The sequence below is a fragment of the Aythya marila genome (genome assembly GCF_965140915.1).
Source record: "Aythya marila genome assembly, chromosome: Z".
Classification (NCBI taxonomy): Eukaryota; Metazoa; Chordata; class Aves; order Anseriformes; family Anatidae; genus Aythya; species Aythya marila.
Genome location: NC_139080.1, coordinates 57,522,535 through 57,544,697, shown reverse-complemented (window position 1 = coordinate 57,544,697; position 22,163 = coordinate 57,522,535). Strand labels below are relative to the sequence as shown.

At 40.9% G+C, this 22,163-nt stretch overlaps 1 protein-coding gene across 1 annotated transcript in view; it reads left to right on the top strand.

Annotated features, from left to right (window-relative positions):
* Nucleotides 1–4,714: 4,714 nt before the first annotated feature.
* ST8SIA4 (ST8 alpha-N-acetyl-neuraminide alpha-2,8-sialyltransferase 4) overlaps nt 4,715–22,163 on the top strand; it is a 62,346-nt gene continuing 44,897 nt past the window's right edge. The window contains exons 1-3 of the mRNA XM_082783168.1: nt 4,715–5,267; nt 9,757–9,888; nt 19,865–20,122. Coding sequence (XP_082639294.1) covers nt 5,155–5,267; nt 9,757–9,888; nt 19,865–20,122 — 503 coding nt within the window. The 5' untranslated portion in view covers nt 4,715–5,154. The remainder of the gene's footprint in view (nt 5,268–9,756; nt 9,889–19,864; nt 20,123–22,163) is intronic.

Sequence of the window (22,163 nt, the reverse complement as noted above, 5' to 3'; positions counted from 1 at the left end):
CCTGTGGTCACAGTCCTCCAACTCAGGGCTCTGGGAATCCCAGGGTCCATCATAGATGTTAAAACAGAGGTGAAGAAGGAATTAAACATCTCTGCTTTGTCTATATCTCTATTTGTGAGATGACTAACCTCGTCAAATAACAGACCAATATTATCTCTGGTGCTCCTTTTACTGCTAACATACTTTAAAAAAAGCCATTTTTTGTTGTCCCCCATCATACTGGCCAGCTTCAACTCTCGTTTAGCTTTGGCCTTGCAAATTTTCTCCCAACAATGTCAACAGCATCGTTGTAGTCCTCTTGTGCAGCCTGATCTTGCTTTCAAAATTCATACTCTTTCCTGTTTGTGGTGGTTTTACTCAGATGGGCAGCCAAGCTCCACCACAGCTGCTCTTTCACTCCCTCCCTTCAAAGAGAAAGGGGGAGAAGACAGGATGAAAAGAGCTCAAGGGTTGAGATAAGGACAGGGAGATCACTCAACAATTATAGTCATGGGTAAAACAGACTCAGCATAGCGAGATTTACATAATGTATTGCCAATTACTAAAAAGCTAGAAAAGTGGGAAATGAAAGAAATAAAAAACATCTTCCCCCCATCCACCCTCTTCCAAATGCTTCCCTCAGGCAGCACAGGGGAATGGGGGAAGAGGGCTTGAGGTCAATCCCTTGTGCTTCGTCTCTGCTTGGTCTCCACTGCTCCTTCACAGTCACTCCCTGCCCCTGCTCCACATGGGGTCCCTCCCACGGGATGCTGTCCTTCCCGAACTGAGCCTGTGGGGGCTGCCCACAGGCAGCAGCTCTTCATGAACTGCTTCCACATGACTCTGTACCACGGGGTCCATTCCCTAGGAGCTTTTTGCTCCAGCATGGGTCCTCCACAGATAGCTGTGGGGGCAGCTCCCCCCAGATCCCCTGCTCCTGCGTGGGCTCCTCTCCACGGGCTGCAGCTCCAGCCCAGGGCCTGCTCCTGCAGGGGCTCTCCATGGGCCGCAGCCTCCTCCAGGCCACATCCACCTGCTCCACCGGGGGCTCCTCCACCCATGGGGGGGCTGCAGCGTGGAGATCTGCTCCATGTGGGACCCATGGGCTGCAGGGGGACAGCCTGCTCCACCAGGGGCCTCTCCATGCACAGGCTGCAGGGGAACTGCTGTTGCCTGCCTGCAGCACCTCCTGGCCTCCTGCTGCACTCACCTGGGGGTCTGCAAGGCTGGGTCTCACTACTCACACCTCGCTCTCCCAGCTCCTGTTGCCCAGCAGGTTTTTTTTATATTTATTTTTTTTTCCCTTTCTTAAATCTGCTTCCACAGATGCACAAACAACATCACTTATTTATCCTGCTCAAAGCAGCAGCAGGTCCCCGTTGGAACTGGCTGCAACTGGCCCTTATCTAATATGGGGCAGCTTCTGGATTCTTTTCACAGAGGCCACCCCGGAACTTCCCAGTACCAAAGCCTTGCCACATAAACCCAATACATTTTTCCACCCAGCATTCCAGGATGAGATCCCATTCAGGCAACTGGCCATCTGTCCCATTTGCTTGACTTCTGACACAATGGAATTGCCTACTCCTGTGCTCTTAAAAAGTGATCAGCATCTACAGACCCGAATACATTTAGGGGGCCTTACTAGTTTCTTGAGCAACCTACAGTCTGTTCTCCCAAAATCTAGTAGTTCTTTGACAATTTTCTCATACAGTCAAAGACATTAAACTCAACAGTTCCATGATCACTGTGGCCAAAACAGCTAACAATCATGAATTCCACTATGCTTACAAAAAACTAACTGTGTTTAAAAACAGAGCAAGGAGGGCATCCTTCCTTGTCATCTCCCTTAGCACCTGTATCAAAAAGTTATTCATCATACTTACAGAACTCATTATTAAAGTATGCCTTGGGAAAGACTGATGGAAGATCTCATCAATAAATATCTGGAGGGAGGGTGTCAAGAGGATGGAACCAGATTCTTTTCAGTTGTATCCAGTGAGAGGACAAGAAGCAATGGGCAAAAACTGAAGCACAGGAGGTTCCAGCTGAATATGAGGGGACATTTCTTTACTGTGAGAGTGACAGAGCACTGGAACAGGTTGGCAACAGAGGCTGCGAAGTCTCCTTCTCTGGAGGGAAGGATAACCTTCTGTTCACAACCTGCCTTCTCTTCTCTTCACAACCTGCCTGGATGCCATCCCACACAACGTGCTCTAGGTGATCCTGGTCAGCAGTGGGGTTGGACTAGATGATCTTCAGAGGTCCCTTCTAACCCCAGCCATTCTGTAATTCTGTGAAAGTTTTTTTTTTTTTTTTTTTTTTTCTCAATATCTATTCTCACTAAAGTATAAACAAATAGTTTTACCTTTTAATAAGTGAATAAAAGTATTGGATACTTGATGGTTCATGGCTTATAGCCAGAATATTAGACAGATTCCTCAGGAGTGCTGGGAGGATCACACAGTACTCATAATGGTATTTAAAAGCACATATATATTAGTAAGTAAATAAATAAATAAACATACAACAACAACAACAACAACAACAACAAAAAGAGCAAGAGAACATACCAAAACCACAATAAAAAAAACAGTCCTCTTTCCTGGATGAGACTATTGTGGCTCCCTGGATGTAGAGTCAGTCTGAAGTCAACATTTTTGGCCTCTTCAAATGGTGGAGATGGGTTATAGGAAGGCTGGTTGCAAGCAGGTGAAGCGCAGACAGAAAAGTGCACTGCTGATCAGAGATTTTCCTCGTGGCACCCATCCCCATTAGTTTTAAATCCTCTTGGACGCAAGTAGGCCAACCTTTGTGTGGGGTGAAGATCAGTGTGGGGTGAAGTCAGGGGAGCCAGGTCTTAACCTTAAGGGGGCAGAATGTGCAGCTGAAAGCATGGAAGCAGAAGGCATGTTACTTTCTGAATATGCACATGGCCTGGCACAAAACCAAGAATGGCTGTGGCTAATGGTGATATTGTAAGCTGCCATTGGTGGTTGTGGTACTGAGTAAAACCACCGCTGAAGATGAGAGAATTTGGGATCTTCTGTATGCATTGTGGTATCTGTTGCTGATGAGCCAATCTAACTACAAAAACAATGTAAAAATAATGTAAAGTATGAAAAAGAGTATTACAAGTATTCAACAAGGCTGACAGGACTGATGTAACCCTAGCTTTCATGCCTAACAAGAGATACAGTTTTTACAACTGTGTCAAGATAGGATTTTGCATTGAACCTATTTGTTTTTCTAGAAATTTTCTAATGCCAATCATACCAAGTGAAATTTGAAGTTCACACTACTAAAAGATAGAAAGGGTTTTTCCTCCTTTTGCTGCTAATGCTGTTGAGGTCACTTTCTGAGACTAGGTTATCAGAGCTACAGCAGAGAAGAGCACAGAAAACATAGCTTCATCTGGCTTGTATGAAAGGAAGTTGCAAAGTTTCCTTTCCACTGAAGCTGAATTAAACCTTTCATACTAAAGAAATTGATTTTTAAGGCATCAAAACTACTACCAGCCCTGACATTCTCAAGGACTTCCCAAAACATTTCTTCACTTTAAATGCCTGTGAGTGAATATTCTCTTGGGTAAGAAAAATCCCTACTAATCTCCAAATTTGCTTGCTTCTTGCTGTGAAATATCTGATCTTAAACAGTTCTGGAGACAGCATTTCAGACTACATACACACAGGGAAGGTTCTGTCATCCCACATGTGGGTAGCTCCCTTAAGTTAAGAGGAGAAGGGTCACACTATATTTGTCACAAAACCTTCCTGGATCCTTGTGGGAGAAGAGTGAATGTTTCTATTGAAGCTTGCTCCATAAATGCAGACTTAAGTGCTGTAGGCAGATCCCTGTCACACCGAATAAGGATGGTGCAGGACAGCCCAGTCACTTTTAAAAGGGTGAAATGATACTGAGAAAAAGGGGATATAGCTCACGATTTCTCTTTCACGTTGCATTATGCATTTGAAAGTCCTTTTTTTTTTTTTTTTTTTTTTTTTTTTTTTTGAGGGGTTGAGTTTCAGAGAAATCGTCCCAGCAAAAGCTGGCAAGTCACAACAATGTGGATGATGGCTGAAAATGGTCTGAAAAGGGTCGCCGGGGCGCAGGGGGCCAGGCTCCCGGACCAGCCTCCACGGTCACTGCTGCACGCCTCCCCTATCCTCCTGCCCACGCCGCAGCCCGTCCTGGTGCTGCGAGGCTGGGAAAAACCTCCCGCGTGCATCGGGAGAGAGGAGTTAAAAAAAGAAACAAAGAAACCCAGAGCAAAACAGCAGCAGAACACAAAACCCCCATCCTCAGGAGAAAAGGAAGCGTACACTTTCTTTGCGATTGCATCGCGAGCGGCGGCGGCGGTTGTGCTGAAACTTTCCGAAACACAGCGGCGGACGGGGTGCAACGCGTTCCAGGGCAGAAAGTCGTTCCCTCCCAAATACAGAGGGGCTACGGCGGGAGAGGTGGGGGCGGGCGGCCGGCCCGGTCCCGGGGGATGCTCCCCGTGAGCCGAGACCCCCCCAGGTCCCAATCCCGCGGCGCCACCTTCGGGAGCCGGGGTCCAGGGTCTGAGTCTGGGGTCCAGGGTGTGGGGTCTGAGGTGTGGGGTCCGTGGTGTGGGTGCCCCCCTGCCGTGTCCCGCCGGCGGCGCTGGGTGCCCGCCCCCGTGCGGCGCCCATTGGTCGCGCTCCACCCGCCGCCACCGCCCCGCCGCGGGGAGGGAGGCGCCAGCGTCGCCCCCGGGCCGCCGCCGCGATCGTAGCGGGGCCGCTGCGGAGCCGGAGCCGAGCGAGGAGGAGGAGGAAGAGAAAGAAGAGGAGGAGGAAGAAGAAGAAGAGGAAGAGGAGGAGGAGGAGGAGCGGAGAGGTGGCACACGGACTAGTCCCCACCGGGCCGAGGGAAGCGAGCCGCCGCCTGCCAGCTTGGCTGGCGGGCAGGGGAGGGAAGGGGGAAAGAAAAGACAAACTAAACGCCAAACAACCCCCGGCGTCTGATCCCGCCTGCGTTTTGTCTTTTTCTTTTTATTATTATTATTTTCTTTTTTTTTTTTTTTTAATTTTTCTGAAAAGAAAAATATTACTGTCTTTTTGTCAAATTGTGCCGCGCGTGGAGTTGTTTTCCGCACACCCCTGACAAACAAAGGAAAAAGGGGGAGGGGGACCGCGCTTCGCAGAAGACATGCGTTCAGTCAGGAAGAGGTGGACTGTGTGCACCATAAGTCTCCTCCTCATCTTCTACAAGACGAAAGAAATAGCGCGGACCGAGGAGCGCCAGGAGGCACCGCTCGCCGGGTAAATGCGGTCCCCGAGGGGGCGGCGGGGCGGTGTCGCTGCCTTGGGTCCTCCCCCGGCGCCCCCCGGCCGCCCACCGCAGACCCGCGGTGCTGCCGCCGCTGGGCCGGGGGCGAGGTGGACGGGGGGTGGCCGGGGGGCAGCCCGGAGGGTGCTTACCTGGCCGCGGCTGCTCCCCGACGGCCGGGAGGGGAGGTGGTGGTGGGCTGAGGGCTGCGGCCGCCGGGTCCCGTTTGCAGCCCCTTGGAGCCCTCCCGAGGCGAGCGCCTCCCTCCCCGAAGTTTGCCTGGGAGCCGCGCGTAACTTGGGCGCTCCTGGGGGCATCCCCTCGGCTCCTGGGACCCCTCTGCTGGAAGCCCCGCTCCCACGCCGAGACCCTGGGTTGTGGTTCCCCCGCCCCGCCTCCTGCTCGTCTTCGGCTGAAAAGAAAAGGCGAAAAGTCCCTTGCCGTTCTCTGTTTGCACCTCAGCTTTCTGTTTCTTTGTTCCTCATCGCGTCTGCGTACGTGCATGCTTGTGTTTTCTCCCTTTTATCCCAACTTACAGCTATCCTGTAAAGAAGTTGAATTTTTAGCCAAGGGTCTTTCTTCTCTGGGAGATGTGATTTTTTGTTTTGGTAGGAAGGATGCATAAATTCTGTGGCAGCATAGCGAGCCTTGGCAAAGGCGGGGAGGGGTCTCACGCTTTGCATTTGCTTGCGGGGAGATGCTGCTGCTGCGGGGAGATGCGTTCACCGCGGGTTTTTGTCCTTTGATGTAAGCCCTTACCTTAATTTGACGAGAAGGAATAAAGGGGTTGTAAGTGCCCAGGAGAAGAAGCTGGGGCAACCCCAGCTTCCTTATCCCCCCGCACACACCTCTTTGGCACCATGGTCCTCAGAAATAAAGCAGTAGGTGTGTCCCTGTTCCCTGCTCCTTGTACAGGCACAACGGTGTGGGAGGGGGATGTGGGCACAGCTGGACACAGCTGGACACATCTGGGGACAATGGCCCAGTGCCCCCCCAGAGCAGCAGGCTGGTTGTGTCTCTCTGTGTGTACAATTATTGATGTGGTGCTTGCTTCCCTTGGCATTAAAGGTTTTCATAACTTGCTGGTAACTTTCCCTATTCTTAAGCTTGGGTGGAAGCCCAGTTTCTTCTGCAGTGCTGTGGTATCCACATACTTGCAAGATGTACAAACATGTAAAATGTTCGGTTTATAGGTGCACAAAAATACATGTGAGAATGAATCTGTGAGGGAGAATCAGCATTAACCAGAGATACCCATGTTTCTTAGTACCTACTCCTTCCTGTCAAACTAGAGGTAGTTGCTAAAATGATTCAGAAATTAGTCACTAGGTAGAATCCATACATATTTGCATAAAAAGCCCCCTACGTCTTATGCTACATTTAATTTGATGTGATTTAAAAGGTACTAAAGAGACCTGATGCCTTAATATTAAATGAAAGAAAATAGATGTATTTAGTTATAGGTATGTATGTTTTTAACAGCAGTTTAAGATAGAGCCGTAATGTACTTGTGCCCAGATGTTTAGTGCTATGCCTACTTTGGTAAGACTTCTTGTGCAGAACAGGGCTGCTTGCTTTGGCTGAGGACGTTGCAGTATGGTCTCTTTTCCCATCCCATTGTCCCATCCCTTACTGTAGGAGGCAGAAAACAAAAGGCAAGTGTACTGCTACCATCTGCCACCGCTGTCGATGTTACACTTGCCCTTCTCCCGAAGGAAGAGCTCACAGGAATGCTTGGTTATTTTTGACTGGCCACATGAGAAAACAAAGTGATTTTTCCATGGGATGTTTTACTTCCAGAAGTACCAGTAGCACAGCACTCTGAAGGTGCAAGGTGTCCCAAGGTTGGGGTTATTGGTGACAATGCAGGTGAATCCCAGGTGTTCTAAAATGTACTGTTGTGTGATTCCTGAGTATACGGTGATACACCTTAAATCAGCAGTATTTTCACAGAAAAACTTGCAAGGACAATAATTGCAAGAGCATGCCATTCTTCAACTAGTCAGTAATGCCCTTTTAAAGGTTACGCAAGTAATGAAACACATGCATTATATGGAAGCAGTGTTTTTTAAACTGTGTTAACTTATTCTGATTTAGAATATGCATTTTAAAACTTTAAGGCAGTTATTTATATTTAATGAGCTGTATTAAGGAGAAGAGAGAGTCTTATTGTATTGGTCTGATTGGTCACCAAAGCAAGGTAATTCAGTCAGGGTTGACACCATCTGCCAGAAGTTGCCATCATTCTACAGCAGTTGTTTCATTAACATCCACCAGAGAGGATTTGCTGTGATTCTGGAAGACAAAATGAAGCCCAAATTTATTGCACAACTTTTTACACAGTGAAAAATTTTCTGGAGTAAATAGAGCTTTTTATGCATTAGTCTATTTAATATTATTTTAAGTTAAAATTAAATGAAACTACTAATAAGTAAAAAGGAGGAAAGTGAGCACGTTTGTATTCATATTTAAACTTTAACACAAAGTGCCTAGGACCTTATTTTGGCTCATGAGAATGTAATTCAACATTGTGTTACCGTACCATACATGTATAGCTTGCTGCACATGTTAATGTGAGTGTAGAAGACAACCACATTTCAGATGCTGTCGTACTTCATGTGTTGTCTGCGTCATTTGTTGTTACATTGTGTCACCTATGTCTGTTAAAGTGTCTACTGGATAAGGTTTAAGGCAGCATAAACAGGAGACATCTCTGAAATACTTCCAGACTGTGCACTTTACCAGGATGTATTTTGGTAATTTTTCTCTAGGTGTAAACATTTTATCTTACTGCAGGAAAATACGTCCACAGCCATTATGGAAAATTTTAATGAACAGAAAAATAAAAGATAACAGCAACAACAACAACAACAACAATAATAATAATACTTACATTCTGATTATTGAATTTAGAGCATTGCGCATCATTCTTCCATCTGTTAAGTTAGTGTGATTAGGACGATTTGCATACACATCTTGTACGTACAGAATTGCTTATAGTGGTAGGTTTTTCGGTAGGTGGCACTCTTACCTATGAGTCAGTGCGTGTCAGCGCTGCAGATTGTTGGCATAGTGGGGATGAGGGAGGGAGAGCAGTGCAAGTGGTGCTGGGCTGTTTTTGATGAAGTGTGAAATACTGGTTTATTAGTTACAGTGGCTTTTTGCAGTCATAGCAGTTTTTACAAACGACAACCTGTTACAAGTTTTGCCAAGTTAGCTTAATAAATGTCCCATTGAAGTTCAAGTTCGGTCTGCTATATAATTTGCTAAATACTAGTACTTAGAACAGATATGTACTGCAGTAATGTAGCTGTAGCTTCCATTAAGGCCCAGGATCCAATTGTTTTATGAACTTAAGGCCATATGAAAACGGTGATTCTATAGATGGCTAACAGTCTCACATCTTTTATCTTACATTTTGTTATTGAATGGTTGGCGGTCAGAAGTTTTGTTTGCAAGCAAAGTTTTTATTATTGATGGTATTTGAGACAATGCTTATTTAACAGATAAAGAGATTTCTGTATATTGAGATACATAGTCCTTCTCAAGTGCAAGACATTGTACATGGTAGAATGTTACATTTAGGGTATCTGATATATTTATTACAAAACATTTTATGTAAGTATACATAATAGCTGTTTTTGAACTCAATTAAATGTTGCCTAAAATGAAACAGTGTGGAAGATGATGAAAATATATGGAGATAAAAAGAAATTATAGACCTTATGTCTTGCGGTGTTTTAGAGTCTCTGCTACATCTGTGTGACCCTGTTGCCGGATATCTTGTAACTGGTAACATTTTTGCTACTCCATCAGATGTTCAGTGGTCATCAGCAATAGCTTGCTACATTTTTTATTTTTTAAAGTAACTATCAAAATTTACGAGTATGATGAGATTGGTGAAGAGAAGACTAACGCAATTGAGGTTGTTTGGGTATGTGCATACAGAAGTTTAATGGCATCATAGGGTAATTTTGTGGGCTTTATGTCATTAAACTCCAGATTCCCGTGCATTAAAGTCTGTTAGTATCAACAGAAAGGAAAGGGAGGCTCCTCGGCAATTGTATATAACATGACCAATTGCTGGGGGAAGGATTGAAAGTTAACACTTAATTCTTAGTTTAACACTGGAAATTTGGAATGCAGAAGTGCAGAATCTGCCCTACATACATGCTGAAATTCAGTCCAGTTTCACAATTTGGAGCTTATGTGTTGTTTTTGTTTTTGTTTTTCTTCAGGTCTGTTTCATTACAAATTAAAACATATTAAGGCTCTTAAATTGCATATACAAATATTAGTTACAGATGTCCCATAGATTTCTTGTAGGTACAGCTTATTTGCTCTAGCAAGCAGAATATGCAAGAAGGGGAGATAATTGCTTCTGTTTGTTGTGAATAAATGAAAATATCACTGGTGATTGTGAAGTAAATTACTTAAAACCAAAGTTAACCTTAACTGTGTTTTATCTGTATTGCATTGCAGAGATGGTGAGCTGAGTTTGAGTAGATCAATGATCAATAACTCTGATAAAATAATCCGAAAGGGTGGCTCTGCTATCTTCCAGCATTCTGTAGAAGGTTGGAAGATCAATTCTTCTTTAGTACTGGAGATAAGGTAAGTTTCTTAAATAACACACAGCTCATTTTGTATTACTATTGCCTATAATTTGTGTGGTCTAGAAAACAGTAATTTGATTTACAGTTGAAGGTGGATGTTTTATGACTGTACTTACTTAGGGTGCAATGTTAAATGCAACTAGATGATAGTGGACACCAAAGTAAAGTCATCCTTTATAAGAGCGAATAAAATGTTTTCAGATGGCTGTGTCAATAAGACCTTGAGGACAGTGTCTGCATTATGTGTGCTGTGTAGAACCCTTTTGCAGTTAGTGGTGAGAAACTGGCACTTCTAGGACATGATTTTCTCTCATCCTAAACGCCTAAAATAGGGCAGATGGGAGTGATCTGAAAGTACCTAATTTTCTTCCCTAACTACAAAGAGCGCTGAGGTAGATGACTTAGATGTAGCCATCAAAAGCTCAGACATCAGGTGCTGTGAATTCAGCCTCACGAGCATCTGGTCTAACTCACAAGGTCAGACACTGGCAACACCGACATCTCATGCAGTTTTCATTTCTCTTGGAGTCAAAGATGTGAAAGCCTTTGACTTATGCTGAGGGTAGGAACACAGCAGAAGAATTACGGCGGTAGTTCTGATGCGTTGTAATAGAGTGGGTCTATCCACACTGGGACCTGAGGGGAGAGAAAGCAGAAGCCTCCTCGTGTTGTCATCATACCTTCCTTGTCTTGATCAGTAAGGTGGCCAGTGGGAGAAGTGCGTGGGGCAGGGGTCAGCAGTGTGAAGGGCTAGGAGTGAGACATGGTAGAAAAGAGACATTTTTAGTTCCAATTGGTTAGCTGAGTAGACTTGATTTTTGGGGTATTAGGATGATGAATAGGAATTTGAGCTAATTAAGATGTAGTTTCAATGTCTTTTTCTATGTCTTTTCTCTTTCTATTTTTTTCTTTCTACTCTTTTTTTTTTTTTTTTTTTTTTTTTTTAAATTAATGACATCTTGGTGAACCCCTTAAGCAGGCAGTGTTTCCATTTACAAAAGCAGGGCTTCTCTGAATGAAAAACTTGAAGTGTTTTTTTTTTTTATGACTACCATTTATGTTCTAATTCTAAAACAGGTAGAACATAGATTAGAACAGAAATTACTAATGTGTAAAGGGTAGTAAAAAGAGCAAGTGGAATACTTCCCATTCTGGAAGTCTTGTGCTGTGATGGAAGAAAGGTATCCCCACTGGGACAGCAGAGGAACAGAGTCAAGGATGGAAAAAGTAAGGTGAATAGGCAGTGAGTTTTGCTCATCTTGGTAATCTGGAGCCTGTAGCTGTGCCTCAGCTGTCTGTCAAGAGCTCTGTGGTGCCCTGTGGTGTCTCTATCCCCTGGACTAAGGAACCCTTGGACACCTCACTGCTTCTCAGGTGCTTAGGGTTCCTGTTGGTGGAGTTTCTGGCAGTCACCCTAAAATGCAGCTGAGGTGTGATCCCAGGCCTCAGGACTGGAGTTTTTCCCAAAAATGTCTGGTTGATGTAACCTATATTGGTCGTGAGGTAATGGTCAAGTTCTGCTCCAAAGGTAGCCTGAGAAAGATATGCATGTTTTGTATACCAATAACAATATTTAAAAATTATATGCATGTAACTGACAGTTTAAGTTGGAGAAATAGTGAGAACTTCAGAAGAACACTGTTGAAATTTCAAATCACACGTTATAATTCTGACAATTAGAGGAAAATATCACATTGGTTTACTTATGAAGTAAACTGATCTGGAACCCACTGAGAGACTGTAAGTAGATACAGGTAATAATTCTTCTCAGTCATTCCTCTCTTCCATTTTTTTTTTTAAATTATCTTATTTGAGAACCATTTAAAACAAATACACCTTGCTGCTCAAGTCAAACAAACAAGTAAAAATAATACAACAGATTATTGAGTGAAATTAAGAGAGAAAATGAAGCTTTAGTTATGCTCATTTTTCACCGGTTATGGAAGCAAAATATATTATTTAGAAAAAGGGGCAAACAGTAGAGAGGACTTAGATTTTATTTTATTTTTTTAAGCCTGTGCCTACATGAGTATCATCTCAGTCCACCAAAAACATGAGTTTCAAAAACAATACTCTTTTCCTTCCTGTTGGAGGGTGGGAAAGTTATTTTATTTTATAAATAATTAATGTATTCTGAAGAAGCCTATGATGTAATTACATGGTGCTTTTTAAAAATGGTACAGTGAAGGATGCTTTCTGTCTCAGTAGTTCAGAGAAGAAAAACATATATCCTGAACATTGGTTTAAGCAGCAAAGGTTCCATCAGTGTAAAGATTTTCTCTGAAACGAGAGCATAAAGCTGAAGTTATTTAGAGATGAAATAACAATCATCATTAATGGGGCAGAGAGCCTGTGTTTTCACTGAACCAGTAAAATATTTTAGATTAATGTGAGATAGGGACAAAATTTGGAATACAGTAAATAAATGGAATCAGGGCTATCAGCCAGTCCTGTTTTATTTGCTAACATATGTAGCATATTCAGTTACGGTATTTATCTGTGAGGGAGGGAACTTTTGGTGTGATTTTACTTGAGGAACCCTTCCTTGTGAAATATGTTCCACACTAGGCACTGACTAAACAACATTAATTCTTCTTTCACTTTTACAGGAGATTTGCTCTTTTTTTGGAAGAAAGGAGACCTTTCTTCTGTGTCTCAGCAGTGAGGAACATCTTAGCCGTAAATATTTTTATACTTACAGACTTATCAGGACTAACTTCAAATGTAGCTAGCAACCTCCTAGAGTGCTCTCATGGTTCAGCTAACTGTTCTGCCCTCCAGAGTACGTTGCGTGCACTGTGTAGACCATGAAGATGATTCACATTCTATTATAGCAACTGTTAACGTGAGCGGTGATAGTCTTGTGGTGTGAGATTCACCTTAGCAAGTAATGGTAGGAGAGAAATGTGGAAAAAAAAAAAAAAAAGAAAAAAAAAGCTAGCATCTTTTGAATAACATATAAAAAGTTATCACTTCTTAGCAGTGGAGACATAATTTGTGAAACTTAGTATGTAACCTGAAGACATTTCATAAAACTTGTAATCACCCATAGATTGCAGCCACTTTGTGTCTTATATCAGCTTGACACCCACAACAACTATTTTAAAACATGGAAAATATTTGTTAGTGAGTTTTGCTTTGTGCAAGGGCTGTTTCTTAATGGTATGTCTGGACATAGTTGTCTGCTAGCAGAAATGTTAGACTTTGTTATTATTCTGTGGTGTTTTCCCTGTTGACCATGGGCTCTGTTTTTTGCTCAGGGTACTGACCAGTTTCTGTCAACAGAAAAGATCCTATGAATTCTTGTCCAGGTCAGACTCAGTGAGAATCAGTTAGTGAAAAAGCTTTTTTTATCAGGACTCTATGGGAGCATGACAAGTCTCCCCTGAGTTTCTAATGCAACAGGATGTTCCTGGGATTTTGCAGCCAGAAAAGACTGGGGAGTGTAGCAGCTGTTTTGGGAGGACAGCGGCCCATTTTGGAGATGCTAACCAAGCATTAGAAAAAATGCTAGGCTTTCTGTGATTGAGATGGGAATGGTGGATATCATTAATTACTAGAGACTGTTGCTGCTTTGCCAGTCATGATTGCTCTAGTGGGAGAGTGATTTTTCCACTTGATGTTACCTTCTGATTGCTGATAACGTATTTGAAAAATAATTAGTAATTCCTGTGCCTAAGGGAAGAAGACTGCTTGCTCGGCCTCCTTTCTGTTAGAATGATTTCAGTCACATGGAAGAGAGAGAACCCACCTTCTGCAAGATTTTATGTCCTAAGTCCTTCCTACTTTCTGTAGCAATATGAAGGCTTTCCTGTTACAGAAAGTAGGAAATTTCTGTGGCATTAGGGGTTGTGCTTTCAAAGGGGAGAAATGTGTTTGAGATGGTACAAACCTGCCTGATGGTATAAGCCTACTAAATAGGACTGATGCTAGCACATCTGTGAGCTGTGTGAACCAAACTACAGCTTGAGCTTTCAGTGCTCGACTTTCTTCTTCCAATTATTTTTGATTAAATGTGGGAATATATTTGTGTTGGAAGGAACAGATAGATATTGTGAATTGCAGGAAAGCAAAACGAAAAACCAATGTGTGCTTAGGGTGTATTCATCTCTTTGCAATGCGATAGAGAACTCGATGAGTGGAAATTTCCTGTCAGAAATGTGTGAGAACTTGTAAGATGCAAACAGGGTAACTAAAATTAAAAAAAAAAAAAAAAAAAAAAAAAAAAAAAAAAAAAAAGAAGCAAACAAACAAAAAACACAAGAAAAAGCACATGTGACTTGCCCATTAGAAGGGTTTTGATTATTATCATTTTTTGTCTTTCAAATGAATAGGAAACAGCAATGATAAGTTGCTGAAGTGCAAGCAGTAAAGACTGAACTGGCAATGGAGCAGTGAAATTGCTTGAAGCATTTTGATGAACATCTTAGGGCCAGCTGTGCTGTTTCCTTCAGATCCTCTGCATCTCTAAGATGTGCAAACTGGGGCTTTCCAATCTGGTATAGTCACAATAAACCTTAAAGGTTTTTTCCTCCTCAGTTCCTTATGTCAATGAAAACTAAGTGTTCTCTGTCAGTTGTGGTGGTTAACTCCATCAACTCCTTTCTTCTGACTCCAGCTTCCTTTGACTCATTAAAAGCTGGCATATGGCTGGTCTTCATATGGTAAGCAGCAGTAGTGTCATGCTGTGTTTTTCTTTTTTTTTTTTTCTGGAAATCACTGAAGATTTGTAGCTTGATTAGTAAATGCTTCAGCTACGGAAGTGACCTTTCTGGTCAAGGGAGAGCGTGGGTGCCCTAAAGGGCATGAGGAACTGAGATGGAGTCAGACAGCAACTGCCTGTACCACACCTCCATAAGTGCTGTATTACAATACAGCACTTATGGAGGTGTGGTCCTCCAGGGGCTGGTGATTGCCCAGAACATTTCCCTGGTTACTTGCAGTTATGCGTGTTTTTTAACAAACCAAAATCTTTGAAAATTTTCAAAGTTAAATGGAAGGAAAAGTCTGCAGTGACTTCAGTGGGACATGGGAATGTCCTGAGGATGTGACGTCACTGGACTATTGCTAGTTAAATATCACAAACATTTTGTATGGTTTGTTGTACAAAAACAAACAAACAAACAAAAGAGCCCAAAAAATCTAAAACTTGAAAAGCCTAGGTTCAATTTAAGAGAGATATGAAATCAGCACTTTAACAGACTGTTTAGTTACTATCAAAACAATATTTAGAAATTGAAATAATTATTTATGGTTAGTTGCCTTACAAAGCAAATAAAATCATTTGGATACATGTAGTTTGTTTAGTTAGCATGTGAAAAATCTTCCATGCAGTTGCGTTCAAGAATCAGAACTGCACTGTTAAAGCTGGTTAAAAAAACTAACTGTTCTTAGCTTGTTAGGGGGCTCATTGTGATCAGTATGCATTGAGAGAACATAAAAAAGGATGTCCAGGACAGGAAAGATAATTAATCAAACCGAACTATTCATTTTTTCCTTTTACAAATACAGTTTGGCTTTATGTATCAGTTTCATTTTCAGTGCTGAAGGCAAGCAGAGTTGCAGAGCACTACTCCTTTGGGACAGGATTATTTTTAGCGTTCTTGAATAAAAACAACAAAACAAGAAAGAACTTGGACATAACACAAAGTCACAGCCTGCCCCTGTAGATTGCTCCAGCTCCTGTTTGCCTCCTGAGGTGACAGGGGGTCTGCGAGTGCACCTGACTATGGTCTGACCAAGGAGGAATGTGTAATTCTCTTTAGCGTAACTGAAAGGGAGTTCTAAGAAAATGTGTTCAAGGGAAGCAGCATTTCATTGGCAAAAAAGTATACTTTACTTAGGTCATAGTTCTCGGTGATACCAATGGCTGAGAGCTGCTTTCTGTTCTCCATGTGGGGAATGTGAAACAACATCAGGACTTGCAAGGGTTAGAATATAATCTTTGGAAAACCAAGTTGTTTAAAAGGCCTGAGTAAATCAGTTGGAGAGAGTCTGCAGGAGAGCAATGAGAAGGTCAAAGACAGATACGTGTCCTTGAAAAAACAAAAAGTTTTTTGTTTGTTTGTTTGTTTTTTAAGTTGGGTGGTTTCCTAGCCTCAGTTAAATGAAGGCTGTTGCCAATAGTAAGGAATAATTATCTGTCACATACAAAGTGAAAGGAAAAAGAACAGCTGCAGTTGTGGCAAGGAAGCACTAAGAATATTGTGCTCCAATAAGGATAGGGAAGCTGTGAAATAGGTGCCATGTTTGCTGAGTCTCCACCACTGGAGAGGCTGTTAGGAATATGTTAGGTAAACATGGGCCTGCCTGAAGTTGATAAATTCATATCTTCAGCAAGGCAGGGTGTAGACTGGGTAGTTGTTCAGTCCTTCTCTGTTTCCATAATGTGGTGGGTGGTGAGCTAGCCAGGCTTCCTGGATGCTGAGGTTGCTGGTCAGAGGCTTTCCCAAATGGCTGGAGCTCCTGGCCAGATGAGCCCTGGTACTCCAGCATCAAGGCATTCCAGAACTGCCTTGTACAGAAGTAAGGATTTTCTCAGGAAAAGTGGAGACGGAGTTGTGGCCTACTCTGGCCTGTACTGAGAGGCTGTATGTCATTGCTCTTGAAAACTGCTTGGAAATCTATTTGCAATCCTAGAAGCTAAATGTTTCAGTGATTCTTTTTTTTTTTCTTTTTCTGTTAACCACACAGTTCGGAGACAAATGAACGTGAGGCAGCCATTGCCTCATGTAGTTCAAAGAATACAAAATCAAACTAGAAAAATGCACGTAGGTAGAATAATGTCACCACTTTGACCCAGAATAATACGCTTTATATTGTTTGGAAAGCTATTTCAAGAAAATGCTGTTAACATGTACTTTATTGGATAACCAGTAGTTGTATTCAGTATTTAAATATTACGAACATCTGGTTTTGGTCATGAAAGAAAAATCCCAGGCCAACCACAGGTTGTGACACCATGTTTCTGTGAGTCACATAAACATGTTGCAAACAGCTGCTGGGATCCAGCATGAGCCACATCTGCCTCACCTGCCCACAAAGGGCTCAGGCCACGCCCCAGGTATTGTTTTATTAATCAAAATAAAACTGTAAGGCTACCTTGGATAAAACAGGATTTTTTTACACATTCTAGCTTAATGTTGCAGAGGCTCCATTTATTTAGCACTTTTTCTTCAAGGTTCACTAAAAATCATGCTGTTTTTTTCCTTCCTCTAATTGAGCTTGCTTTTGAATTTTATACGCAGCAGGATGTGAATTAACACTTATTTTAAGTTATTTTGTTATATCCATTTAATCAGAATAACCTTGTTGCGCTATTAACAGAATAGATATTTAAACATGTTTTTATTATTAACCATAATCAAGACTGATTGAGACACCCATGTATGTTTCATACTTTTAGGTTTTGTTATATCCCATAGTTGTTGTTTTTTTTTTCTCAACACTTACATGAAAACGGGAAGTACTGCTATCTCCATGGTACAGATGAGTCAGTAGCACAGAGGAACTTAAAAACAATAACACGGGCATCTGCATTTATAATCATATTTCTTCTAGTATTAAAAGATACTTGGATACAGCCAGGTAATTATGAATTTTAATGCTAGCATTGTTACAAATCTCTTATTGACACTGTTTCTTATGTTCACTGTAAAATCTGTGCACTCAATTGAATGTGCTAATGACAACTTCAGGTTAAAAATATAGGAGATGATATTGAGATTCTGTGACTTTTGCTCACCTCAAAATCTTACTGAAAAAGAAATTCATTAGACATTTTGGAAACTGCATCCCTGTTTAATGAGTGGTAATTAATAATTCTCATCACTTAAAATACTCTTAGATCAGGCAAGTCATTACTTTTTTTTTTTTTTTTCTTTTTTTCATTTTGTAGCCATTTCTATATCTGTTGCAGAGTACCCACAAAATGAACTTATCAAACCCATGGGAATTTTAATTTCATTAAACTTACAGGCTGAAGTGAGGTCATTACGTTGCTTTACAGAACACTTTGCATGGCCTTTTACACCATTTGCTAAAAGTTTTTGGTACTCGGGATTTTAATATTCTCCACCCTTCTCCATTATTCTGAGTTCCATGTATGCCTTAGTGAAAGCTGTCTTTGCTCTGATGCTGATTCATTCATGACAGCTGTAAAAGATAGCTCAGGCCTTTTTTTTTTTTTCTCCCTTGTCCTCGTGTAGGAAGTGAGAGGAAACACTTAAAAAAATATATTTTTATCGTGTTTCATTTCCCTTATGGCTTTTAAGGTCAATTCCAGAGTGAGTGCTTTCTGGAACTGCAAGGGTTAGACTTATTCTTCCCTCTCAAGGCAATGACACAAGAGCTGGCTGGTGGGCATGGTGTGTTCCTATAGTTCATCCCTTTTTGCATGAGATTATTTCCCCTTTATGTCTCTCAGTGGGTGTTGCAACTGCTGGAGTGGCATCTCTAGTTATCTTTTCCTGTTTTGATCTGCTCTAAGGAAGTTCTGCTCTAAAAATTGATTACGTAAAAATAGCATTGTGTTACTTAACAAATTTTCTATTCTAAATCCCATTTTACCTGCTGACAGGAGTGGAAAGTGTAAAGTTACTTCTCTTTTTCTTGTCTAGTTAGTGTTGCAGAGAAAAAAAAATGCTATTTGTATTAACACATAGTGATACCCTGCCTGAGTTCAACATGACCTGTCTATTACATATGTTTAGTGGACTTAAGTGTGTGCTTAAGATCCGGTGTGATTCTCATGCCTGCTCACAAACGTTCATGCTTTGCAGAGCAGAGGTGGGCACAGGTGCATGAGGCTGTGCTCATTTGCAATCCTGAGCTAACAGTGGCTCCTGCAGCTCTGGCCTGGGGACTTTCACAGCATTTTATCCCAGGGACAGACATGTACTGCAGCCTGCAGGAGGCTGCCAGTGCAGGTATCAGTCTGTAAGTAGCTGCAGTCATTAAAAGAGTCTTTTTGAACTGGTGTACTTAAGGTGCTTCAGCTTTTACCACCCCGTAAGCAGGTACAAATTACCATGATTTAACTTTCTCAGCTGGCATTGAAGTATGCGCACTTAACCTGTTGTTTGCTGTGCACTGGGACTATACAAATGCTTAATTATAGTGCAGTTGATCTGTGGTAGCTTGTTAAACCCTGTTATCTTGATCATGTGTGTCTGAACCCTGTTAATAGTTTAAACGTTTAATGGCAGAGAAGCAAGCTAGAGGATCGAGCTAAACTGATTTAAAACAATGATTGAGTTCTCAAGAAGTGTTTCTATGAGTTCAGGTAACAGCATGAATAGACCTTGAGCTGCAGTAGTTTAATTTGCAGCATGTTTTTAAGCTGATTTTGCTTAAATCAGTGTAAAGACAGTAGGTGTTCTTATTTCAAGTTAATTAGAATAACTCTGGCTGAACTTCAGTTAATTAGTAGTAAGTTTATGTTAAACTCAGTGTGTTATAAACTCAGTGTGTTATAAACTCAGTGTCTTTATAGTGTAATAATGAATTATAAGAAAGCAGGACCATTACTGAACCAAGCTGATTTGAGAGACATGAGATTACAGTGAAACATCTATTTCCAAACTCATAAATACATCATATTTTTAATTGTCATGTTTCTATGAAAAGAAACTGCTCTAGTCTTTTTGGAAATAGGTGAATATTCCAAAGCTTTGTAAAACATTAAAATAGTATATATTGTCTAATTTTTAAAGTCATCTTCCCTTGGTCTCCAAGTGCTTTCATCTCTATGGAGGGATTGAAATTTTTCACTGCAGTATTTACACGTGATGTTGTAATCAAGATTTTAATCCTGGAACACCTTTTCTCTAACTCCATTCTAGAACATGAGGAGTGACCATAGTCTGTCTGATGATACCTTCTACATTGTGTTATATGCTCTGTACAGTCTTTGTTACTATTAGATTAGCAGTGAATTCTGTTTCTTATCTGTGCATTTTTTTTTGTCAACCCAGGAAGAGTATACTTCGATTCTTGGATGCTGAAAGAGATGTCTCAGTGGTCAAAAGCAGCTTCAAGCCAGGAGATGTAATCCATTATGTACTGGACAGACGTCGCACCCTAAACATTTCTCAGGATTTGCACAGCCTTCTCCCTGAGGTTTCCCCAATGAAGAATCGCCGATTTAAAACCTGTGCAGTTGTTGGAAATTCTGGCATCCTTCTGGACAGTGGGTGTGGAAAAGAGATTGATAGCCATGATTTTGTTATAAGGTGAGTTTTCTTCAGCTTTTGATGATGCAACCTGCTCTGCTTCTTGGGCAAAATCTAGGAGAAATGCATTAACTTGAGATACTTTCAGATAATCCCTGAAATGTATATTGAGCAATTAATGCTAAACTGTATCCTTCACTGTGGAATTCCCCAAATTTGAATATATTCCTGTATTTTTTTTACAGAAGGATTATTTTTACAGTGAAAGTAAAACAACAGGCACACGTGGGTAGAGGAGAGAGATTCATGCTACTTATTTTTGCTGCTTGTTGTTTTTTTATTACAAACAAAATAATCATTCTTATGGAAGCCATGGTGAAATAAATGCAAAATGTTCTCTATCAAAAAAAATATATATTTCTTAGCCAATTGAGATGGCTTAGTAAATTACTACGTTACAACTATGCATCATTAGGTAAAATTTCAGTCTGATCTATTGATGCTGACCAGACGGCTGCCATTAAGGTAACTGGAAGCCACACATGTTAAGTGTTTTTATATTGCTCTAGAAATGTAAGTTTGGGAAAAAATAGTAGATATGCTTCACTTTTTATTCATGTATCTGTCAAGTTTGCACAGTGCAATACCAGTGGACTTCACAACTTCACATGTTAATAAGAAATGAATAGGAGTAACTGGTTTCAGTTAGAGGAGGTTAGGCAAAAGATAGGTCCCCTTGATTTTGGAGCAGAAGTTTCCATTGGTTTGCTATGAGAAGGGTGGAAGGGCAGTGTTAGAATACAATACAGAAAAGTAATCTGTAATAACAACTACTTCTTCTCACATGAAAGAAAGATGGTGGTAAATATATACATATATGTGTATATATATACGTATATACATATATATACATATATACACATATTTACCACCATCTTTCATCATAAGTATATATATATCAAAATATGATATGTATATATATATCAAAAAGATACCAAAAAGAAAAATTACAGTTTTTCACTACTTAAATCAAAATAGGTTATACACTTGAAAGCTGTATTTGATTTGAAAAGTATACTAGCAACTGAAACAATAGCAAGCTACTCATTCATTTTTTTAATGTTTTTTTGCTTGTACCAGAACTGGTCTTTCAAATTAGCATAATTATTGCAGAAGGAAGCCACAAATATACATGTATACCACATTTTTTAATATCTTTTACCCTATGGTATGGTTTTGTACTTTCTTATAAGTTAAATGTAATTCATTTAACAGAATTTCAGAGAAGTTAATACATTTGATTTTGTAGAGGAAAATTTATTTGAGAAGGTAAACTCAGGAATGCCATTCAGAAAGTATCAATTCAAGCATGTTCTTTTACCTAAATCATGAGTTAAATTTCATTGAAGTTAGATGCATTTTCTTCCCCATGTTTAAGTTGACATGAAGCTAGGTAGTGATATCTTGGGAGCTTTTAATTAATTTAAACCATATGGAGTAAAGGTAAGATTCTGTAAGATCTGTGTATGAATAATAAAACTTAATAGGAACATTAGAAAGTTACAGCTGCAGGTCATGCTTTTATACTTGAAAGATAAAGCATTGGGTGTGTGAGTAGGTAAAGCAATCAGTATAAGAAGTAGTTAGTCTTGAGGATAATAGCACATCTTTGATACTGCAATCCGTAGACAGTTCTAATACAGATAACGTTTTGGATTTACAAATAATACTTTGAACATCACAAAGTTCACCAATTCGCCATGGTCAACCTATATAATTATTTATGTATATTTGGATGGTATACATGTATGACTTAACTGTTCAAAGTAAAGAGCATGAAATTTATTTGTATTCCAACTTGAAGAGAAAGGCAAAGCATCCTTCAAAGTTATAGTTTCCCGTATTCCTCTTCTGTTCAGAAAAAAAGTTGTATGTATCATATGAAACCAAATGATCTAATAGTACCAGTGCCCTTCATAACCGTTTACCGTTGGCTTTTAGGATTCTGATATTAAATTGTAGCATGGCACACAGTTACTCTTTTTGCTTTCACCTGATTTTTCTAGGATTAAAATGTACTTATTCTACTTACCACCTGACA